This window comes from Peromyscus californicus, unplaced genomic scaffold (genome assembly GCF_007827085.1).
Source record: "Peromyscus californicus insignis strain IS unplaced genomic scaffold, ASM782708v3 Scaffold_10__1_contigs__length_136768540, whole genome shotgun sequence".
Taxonomy (NCBI): Eukaryota; Metazoa; Chordata; class Mammalia; order Rodentia; family Cricetidae; genus Peromyscus; species Peromyscus californicus.
Genome location: NW_026294391.1, coordinates 38,508,155 through 38,518,239, shown reverse-complemented (window position 1 = coordinate 38,518,239; position 10,085 = coordinate 38,508,155). Strand labels below are relative to the sequence as shown.

At 39.8% G+C, this 10,085-nt stretch overlaps 1 protein-coding gene across 1 annotated transcript; it reads right to left on the bottom strand.

Moving 5' to 3' along the window:
- Positions 1–499: 499 nt before the first annotated feature.
- LOC128114773 (small nuclear ribonucleoprotein F-like) lies at positions 500–634 on the bottom strand. Its single transcript, XM_052745000.1, has one exon. The coding sequence runs from the start codon at positions 632–634 to the stop codon at positions 500–502; it is 135 nt and encodes a 44-aa protein (XP_052600960.1).
- Between the last annotated feature and the right edge of the window lie 9,451 nt (positions 635–10,085).

Below are 10,085 nucleotides of genomic sequence, written 5' to 3'. Positions count from 1 at the left end.
CATGACTACCTTCTCAGGGGGTTTTATTGATTAAGATACTTCGCTCCAAAATAACTATAGTTTGTGTTAAGTTAACACAAAACTGTACAACAGAAGAGGTCCATTTCTAGCAATGATATAAACCATTTTCCGGGAGTATTTGTTGGAAAGAGAAAATAAATATTAAAAAGTTAAAACTTAGTTTATATGGAAACTTTATAGTCAATGGCAGTTTAATCATTTAACTTAAACACTATATTTGAATTTTTGAGACAACAAATTTCTACACAGAGAACTCTGTAGAAATACATGTACATACACACATGTGTGCACACAAGCACACACACACACACACACACATACACACCCCTAACAAAAGGTGTTATTCTCTAATTCCCCCTTTCTTCCTCTTCTTCTTCAATGCCTATGATATAAAGGTTATTATTACATCCTATTAAATCCCGTATTAAAACTTCAACCAGATGTTCAGACAATGCCCCATTTGTATATTTTTCTGTATTTACATCTTCATGTTCATGTAGCCATCTACAGATACCAGGGAGCCTTTACACTCCATTCCTTTGTTATATTTCACCATTGCTAGCTTTCCTGTCAAAACATTGAAAAAAGGTTTCGGATTAAGGGTTAAACTCATTGTAAACACTCATGAATGCTGCAAGTCATAAGCCACTTACCCCATCTTTGCTGCTCCCTCATGACTAGAGTAGTTGCTGATAAACATTTTTAAGATATAAAAATAAAACTTTACCTCTGACACTAGCTCTTTTTGATAATCTTCAGGGATTTTTTGGTACTCTCTTAAGGGCTTAATGCTGTGAATTGATACCATGTGCATGGCAATTCGATTTTTTTGTTTTGTTTTGTTTTATTTTGATTTTTGATTTTTCAAGACAGGGTTTCTCTGAGTAACAGCCCTGGGTGCCCTGGAACTCACTCTGTAGACCAGGCTGACCTCAAATTCACAGAGATATGCCTGTCTCTGCCTCCCAAGTGCTGGTCCATAGAAATTCTTATACAGGAAAACATTTAATTGACTGGCTTACAGTTCAGAGGTTTAGTCCATTATCATCATGGTAGGAAGAATGGCAACACACAGACAGACATACTGCTGGAGAGGTAGCTGAGAATTCTACATCTGGATCTGCAGGAAGCAGGAAGAGAAAGAGCCACTGGTCCTGACTTGTGCTTCTGAAATTTCAAAGCCCAATCCCAGTGACACACTCCCTCCAACAAGTTCACGTCTACTCCAACAAGATTGCACCTTCAATAATGCCACCACCTATAAGTCTGTGGGGTCTATTTTCATTCAAACATCCACAGGTACTAATATTCTCCAATCAGTTTTTTGTTGTTGTTGTTTTGTGTTTTTTGCTGTTTTTTCTTTCTTTGATTTCTGAGACAATGTCTCTCCATATAATACTGGCTATCCTGGAACTCACTGTGTATACCAGGCCTCAGCATCAGGACCTTATATAATACTGTCTTTAGATTTTATGTATATAGAGTTCCAATTCACATTATAATGATTTTCTATTATAGTAGAAACAATAAAGTGGATATATATGTAACACACACACACACACACACACACACACACACACACACATATATATATATATATAGTATTATACACACATGTATATATAGGCTTAGTCTACAAATAACTTTCTTATATTCTGTTCAAGCATGAGACACCAAACATAGACTTTATTTCTCCTTTAAATATGATGATTATGCCGGGCGGTGGTGGCGCACGCCTTTAATCCCAGCACTCGGGAGGCAGAGCCAGGCGGATCTCTGTGAGTTCGAGGCCAGCCTGGGCTACCGAGTGAGTTCCAGGAAAGGCACAAAGCTACACAGAGAAACCCTGTCTCGAAAAACCAAAAAAAAAAAAATATGATGATTATTATTTAAATATATGGCTTATGTCACATATTCTATGATATCAATGCATTAAAATACAAAATGTAATAGGTCCTTCTGATGGTTAATTTTGTTAACTTGGCACAATCTACAATAATCAAGGAAGGAGTCCTCTGGCCCTATCTGTGTGAGATTGTCTTTATTATGTTAATTGAAATGGAACAATCAGCCTACCAGGGTGGCACAATTCCCCAGCAAGGGATTCTCAACTCCATAGAGAAATAGAATTTAGCACAAGTGTATATGCATTAATTCATTATTTTCTGTTTTTGAATGTGGATGCAATGTGATTAGCTGTATTTATGTGTTGCAAGTTCCTGCTGCCTTGACTTTCTTGCAATGATGGAAAATAACATGTAATTGTTAGGAAAACAAGCCCTTTAACTATTTTTTTCAAATTTTTATTGATTCTTTGCAGACTTTACATCAAACGTCCCTATTCTACCTATCTCCACATCCTACCTACCCCATCCCCAGCCCTCCCACCCTCCACATTCTCCCACTGCCCTTGCAACCTCCCCTACAAAACAATATAAAATTCAAAAGAGAAACTAAAAACTAAACAAAGCAAATAGAACAAAACAAAGAAAAACAAAGCAAGCCAAAACTAAAAACAAAAAAAGGAGTAGAATCTCGTCATGGAAGCTATACTGTGGCCTGGTATGTCATACAGTTCATGCTTTAGTATTATTTTTTATTTATTGCTTTTATTTCATTTTTTCATTTTAAATACCAACCATGATTCCCTCTCCCTCCCCTTCTCTCATTCCCCCCCACCTCCCTCCTGATTCCACCCCCCATGCAGGGTGGAGTGTAGTGGGTAGCTGTTCAATCTTTGACCTTAAAGCACCACCCAGTGAGGTAACTGCCATGCCTACCTAGGACCTGCCCCTGGGGTGTAGCCAGGACAGGAGCCCTTATGGAGATCCAGACATGCTGGTCCTCTTGGTTCCTAGTGATCCTGAATGCTGGATGGCAGACGGAGTCAGAGTTCTCCAGAGAACCCTGCTGGACTGCACCTCACCTCTTCCGGATCCTGTAACCAACCCCTTTACAGGCTGTAAGTTACCCCAAAATAAACCTTTTAATTATGTGAAGTTGCCTTGTTAAATCCCCACATTAGGGGAGGGACTTAGTTCCACCCCAACTTGGTATACCAACCTGTGTTAGCTACACTTTAGTATTTTTATCTTCACTTGCAAGTGATCATTACCTTGAGTCATTGGTCTGATTTGAGGCCTCTGGCCTCTGCTACACCACTGGACTCTCACTGGGGTTCCTCTTCGATATTCTTTTGTCCTGTGTCATAAGGATCCTGCAGTTTTGAATCTGCAGGTTTGTCCCCTTCCCGTGCTCCAACAATTTATAGATTCGGGGGATGTTAGGGTGGGGCAACTCATAGCTCTGGTTCTAGGCCTGGAGCTGCTGCTTTTGCTAAGTCACAGTCCCAGGTTAGTGACCCTAGGTGTCTCCTGTTCAGTCTCCATGGCACAGCATGGAGCTGTGGCTCTGTTGTTGGTGTTGCTGTGTCACTGCCTGGGCTTATAGACCGTGGATGTCTTCTGGTAAAGTCCTATCCCCACCGGGGCTGCTTCTGTTGCTGTGTTACGGTCTGTGGCTGGAAACCTTAGGTGCCTCCTGGTTGGCTCATGCCCCACCAGCTGCATGACATAGCGTGGAACTGTTTCTGTTGTTGTGGTTTGACCCCAGGCGAGAGAACCCACGTGAATCCTGGTTGAGTCCTGCCCTGCCAGCCTAATGACATGTCAAGGAGCTGTTTCTATTGCTGTGTTGTGACCCTAGGCTAGAGACACTGGATGCTCCAGGTTAATCCAGTCCCTCACCAGCCTCATGGCAGTGCTCAGAGCTGTTGCTTTTATTGTAACCAGGATAGCTCCTAGTTGAACCCTGCCCACAAGAGCAGCTGGTGCTGTTGTGTGTTACATTTCCTGGTTAAGTCTAAGCCAACCGCATGCCATAGTGTGGAGCTGTTGTGTCTGTTGTGTCGTGGTCCTCGGCCAGAAACACTGGTCTGCTCCTGGTTGAGTCCTGCCCTGGCCAGCTGTATGGCATGGTGTGGAAATGCTGCTCTTGTTGTGTTGCAGCCCCAGGTTGGAGACCCAAGAGATCCTGGGTGAGTCCTGCCCCTGTCAGGAGCTGTTGCTCTTGCTGGCTAGAGACCCATGGTGGGTCCTGCTTGAGGCCTGCTCATGTCAGCCACATGGCTTGGAGCAGAGCTCTTGCTTTTGTTGAATTGCTGTCCAGGGCAATAGACCCTGGGTGGCTCCTGCTTGAGTCCTGCCCCAGTCAGAGCATGGCTTGGTGAGGAGCTGTTGCTGTTGCTGTGTTGTGGCACCAAGCTAGAGACCCCGAGGCCACAACTAGTTGAGTCCTGTCCCCACAAGGAGTTCTTGCTTTTGCTGTGTTGTAGCCCTGTATCAGAGACCCCAGGCTGCTCCTGGTTGAGTCCTGCCCTGGAAGAACAATGGCATAGAGTAGAGATGTTGCTTTTTGTCGAGTTGCGGCTCCAGGATAAAGACCCAGGGCGGTTCCTGATAAAATCCCCCACCAACCAACCGAATGGTTTAGGAAGAAGGTATTCCTATTGCTGTGTTACAACTCTAGATTAGAGACCTGGATGGCTCCTGGTTGATTTCTGTCCCTGTAGTACACATGGCACGGAGCAGAACTGTTGCTTTTGCTGAGTTCTAGGCCATGGCTAGAGACCCTGGGAGGCTCCTGGTTGAGTCCCCATCCCCACCCCCTCACCCCCATCCCCAGCAGCATGGGAGGAGCTATTGCTCTTTCGGCCAGGGTCTAGAGACCCCGGGTACCTCCTGGTTGAGTCTTACCCACGCCAGCCCCATGACATGGTGAAGAGTGGTTGCTGCGGGTGGTGCTCTCACCCTTTGACTCTTAAACTTCCTTTGTAAAAATATTTTACTGCTAGAACATAAAGAGGAACTGTGATATTACTTATAGTGTATTTATGGCTTGGGCATTTAAACCTACATCTCCAACAATGACTATACCCATCAAGAAAAATCAGTTTTACACAACTAAATGAAATAATATTTCTTCCTTAATACATTTTTGTCAATATTTTGTGTCATCTGTCATGATTATTGTAGTTTGTTTACTTTCATTCTTTCATAGTGTTTAAGTGTCACGATACTAGATTTATCTATCAAGTTGTGTACCTTTATTTTATTTATATTATTTATTTATATTGTACTTAATTTATAGCTACATCAACACCCCTATACATGTGTGTGTGTGTGTTAATATGATGGCAATATCGTGGCATTTTGGGTCATATGTATTTCCAAATAGATTTTGGAAACATCTTCTTGTAGATAGAGTTTTCCTGCCTGGCCCACAGTCAGGACAAATCTCTCTCACCTGCCAGTCCCACAGCCACTCAGACCTGACCAAGTAAACACAGAGACTTATATTGGTTACAAACTGTATGGCCGTGGCAGGCTTCTTGCTAACTGTTCTTACAGCTTAAATTAATCCATTTCCATTAATCTATACCTTGCCACGTGGCTCGTGGCTTACTGGCATCTTCACATGCTGTTTGTCATCACGGCGGCTGGCAGTGTCTCTCTGACTCAGCCTTCCACTTCCCAGCTTTATTCTCCTCCTTGTCCCACCTATACTTCCTGCCTAGCCAATGGCCAAACAGTGTTTTATTTATTGACCAATCAGGAACACATTTGCCATACAGAACATCCCACAGCACTCCCCCTCCTTTTTTTTTCAAAAAGGAAGGTTTTAACCTTAACAAAGTAAAATTACATATAATTTGGGAATTTGGGCATAGCTTCTCTTACTACTTCCTGCTGGAGGGGGGGCGCTGTATCTTATGGGGACACAAAGAAAATTTTAGGATTATGGAATAGTCCATGAGGCTGTATTTTCTGAGCCAGATGCCTTGAAACCATTCTGGATGTTGAATCATCTGGGCCATGGTGTCATCAGAGAACTTTCAGGGGGTCTTGGCTGGTCAAACCTGATGTATCTTAATCTGGAACAAATCCATAGCCTCTGGCTTTCTGTGGGAACAAAAGCAGAGTATCCTTTCCAAAGCAACATATCCTTATATCCTAATTTTGAAGTCAAGGTACCTTTAAAATATACATTTTGGCATAACTCAACAGCTTTTACAATCAAATGTTTTTCTGCAGTTAAAAATCCCAAAGACAACACAATCCAGATTCTCTGTGTAATATTCATCTTTTCGTGGCTTATTTTTTATATTAATTTTACTGTCTCTTTAAAGTCTTTATTTTAAAACTATGTATTTGTTTATATAACTGTATATATCACCTTTTTTGTCTCTTTCAAGCCTACGTATTTTTTACACACATTGTAAACTATTACATCTGAATCTGTCTTATTGTGAATCTATTGCTTTAAACTGCAGCAGCTGTGGCTGCTGGCTCCGCCCACCTCAGCTTCCCAACATGGCCATGGTACTTTACCGCCAGCTTTGGGAGCTATCGTGGGTCTATGCTTTTAGCCAAGCAGCGTGTAGCCCAGAAACCTCTTTTTTTTGTTTTGTACTAGCAACGGCTAAATCAACCATGCAGCTTAATGTGCCACTTGCAGAGGCCTTATTCCCGCCATATGGCAGGTCGAGCATGCAGGATAGGAACCCGCCAGTAGCTCAAACCAGCAGCTGCTGCTCATTTGAGAGAGACAATTAGGAAGCTGTTTTTAGCTCCGTTTTAGAATCTTTTTTCTCAGTTTTTAGGTGGAAACTCTTGCCACCACGTTGGACGCCATTTGTAGATAGAGTTTTCCTGCCTGGCCCACAGTCAGGACAAATCTCTCTCACCTGCCAGTCCCACAGCCACTCAGACCTGACCAAGTAAACACAGAGACTTATATTGGTTACAAACTGTATGGCCGTGGCAGGCTTCTTGCTAACTGTTCTTACAGCTTAAATTAATCCATTTCCATTAATCTATACCTTGTCACGTGGCTGTGGCTTACTGGCATCTTCACATGCTGTTTGTCATCATAGTAGCTGGCAGTGTCTCTCTGACTCAGCCTTCCACTTCCCAGCTTTATTCTCCTCCTTGTCCCGCCTATACTTCCTGCCTAGCCAATGGCCAAACAGTGTTTTATTTATTGACCAATCAGCAACACATTTGCCATACAAAACATCCCACAGCATCTTCTCATGCCCCATTATAAATTGAAATATTTTCTGTGTAATGAGCAATTATCATCTAGGTATATTAATATTAGAGAAGTATACAATTTGAATTAAATTTAATATTTGAATGCAATCAAAGATACTAATCAATATCAACAGTTAAGTAAGTAATGAAGTATTCTTTGTGTTAATAGTATTGTATTTTAAAAACAGTGTGTGGCAGCCTTAGCGGGTAGAGCCAAGGCACACTGAGGAAAGTCACTCACACCATGAAGGCAGCACCCACATGGAAAGTTTTGTTTACTAAAGGGAGAAGGGAGAAGGACAGAGAGGGAAATAGAGAGAGAGGGAGAGAGGAAGAGAGGAAAAGACAGAGAGAGAGAGAGAGAGAGAGAGAGAGAGAGAGAGAGAGAGAGAGAGAGAGAGGGAGGGAGGGAGGGAGGGAGGGAGGGAGGGAGAGAGAGAGAGAGAGAGAGAGAGAGAGAGAGAGAGGGAGAGAGAGAGAGAGAGAAACGAGGTGCATATGAGAAGGGGGAGGGGTTTTCTCTAAAATTTAACATAAGGTGATGTTGTCAGGTTGCTGGGTGGGGCCCCAAGGGGTAGGTCTGAATGCTAACAAATAGTGAATAAATGTATTTTCTAAGCATTCATTTTATAAATGATAAGATTCTTCTTTGTTTAAGGTCATAACAAAACAAAAGGCAATGAAGATTTCAAAATTACTACTGAGAAATATACATGTCATCAACACAAAGATCATTATAACTTTTAAAATTGTGTTGCCATCTTTTCCTAGTATTTTCACAAAGAGCTAAAAAACTGTGATTTCCTACACTGCTCTTCCCTCAAATAATTCAAAATTATTTCACTCTAGTTTTCTAGCTGTTCAATAACAATGCAATAATATTTTTGTATTTCTACATAAACTATTTGCTAGCATCATGACAACATAGTTTTGTCCATTTTGGATGGTACAACAAAATATCATACTTGTTGTCATTTATACATGATAGAAATTAATTTATTTCAGTTACATTACATTTAAGATCAAATCACCAGATTTGGTGCCTAATGAAGGCACATGTGCTAACTTAAAGATTTTATTTTCTTTTATGTTCTCAGATAGTATGAAGCACCAGAGACTGTTAATGAGATTCTGAGGCCATGACCTAATTGTATCTCAAAATTTGAATCTAATAATACTGTTATTATGGGGGAAAGTGTTTCAACATATGCATAGCAGAAGAGCTCAAGCATTCAGACCACAGGAAATATAACACATATGGAGCTACCTTGGTCTTTGTAAGGATAGATAGTAAGGACTTTGCCTCACCACTTTGGTGCCTTCATTTTCATTTTTCTCCTTCCTTTCTTCTAACAATTATATGTGTGTGGGTGCATGAGTGTGCGTGTGCGTGTGCATGTGCGTGTGTGTGTGTGTGTGTGTGTGTGTGTGTGTGTGTGTGTGTGTGTGTTTGAGGTTCTCTTAGAATTCTTTGTAGAACTTCTGTATACTCCTGATCTGAACTGCAGATTAAAATATTAGGGAATTATGAATATCTGTAGCAATCACCTTATCATTTTCTTTCACTGAATCCATAAATATTAAGGATTTATAAATTGATATTAAACCTAGTTTAACTTCTTAAAGAATGTATACATTATTTTAATTAATGAAGGTAATGAAAAGAGATTACATAATGATCCTGTATGTATTTTTGCTGTCTTACTTAGCATCTGAAGACTTCACTGAGGAAAGAAATCTTTGCTCACAATCCTAGTATCATAGGAAGACTTTTTTCTTCCTTGTTGGAAATTACAAGGCAACTTTTTCTTGCTATTGATTAGACACTGTTATCCTTATCATGTCTCTTAAGAATCCACCTGAAATTAATTGACTGTGGTAACCTAGCTAATAGAATTAATACTGTGTGTGTATGCATGCACACTTGTGAGCACACATTTATGTGTGTCTCTGTGTGTGCATTACACATTATGCTGTGATTAATATGACTTACCTGATGACAGAAGGTGTTCCAGCTCATAGCAATGAGTGACTAATCTCACAAAACCAGAGTTGCTAAGTTAACTAGCAACAGATATGACTTTTTTTTCTATCTTCCTTTCTTTGTTTTTCCTTTCCCTTTCATGCAGTGAGCTTATGTAATAATTGCTATCACAATTAAAGCAAGAAAATAAATGAATACCCAAATTACATAAATAATAGAAATCATAAACAGACAAAAAATACCTCAATCTGACATATCTTTGTTTTCATTATAAAACCAAAATTATTTTATAATGAAAATGGAAATATAACAACACTATATAAAGGAAGGATCAAACTTGACAAAGGTAAATCAGATGAGAATTATTAATCTTATTTTTGGTAACTATGATAAATTGGCTTAATTTTATTATTCTTGGTCATTTATGTATACCTTCTAAGTAAGATAATAATATCCATGCCCTTTATAATAGAATATGTAGATTCTTTCTGTAAAAGAAATATAATTCCTCAACTGACTGATTTCAATCTTGGCCATGTAACAAATTTTACTGAGGTAGGTAAATGTGAAATAATATAACCAGTCCCAAGTAAAGTTTAAGAATGACTGGTGATTATTATTAGCAATTATGCCCATTTTACCTCTGAATAAGATAAATATAAAGACTTTTCTCTCAGTTTAGTTCCTAGGACAGTGAAGATGTTGGAGTATGGATATATTTATAATCAACACATAAATGGTTTTCAGGTAGGAAAACCAATTTTGAGATGAATTATTACAGGCATAATTGAGATATTTTCATAAACCTATTTGCTCCAAAAGAATAAGTTATTTCCATATTAAGCTATGCTTAGTTCACTATTTCCTACAGTTCAACTACTCCTTTTTCATTATGTAATTGCTCTTATGTGTCTTCGCAGTAATTTAATCATTAAAGTCATCACATCCTTTAAAATAAGGCTTTATACTAGTCCAAAAAAGTCTAA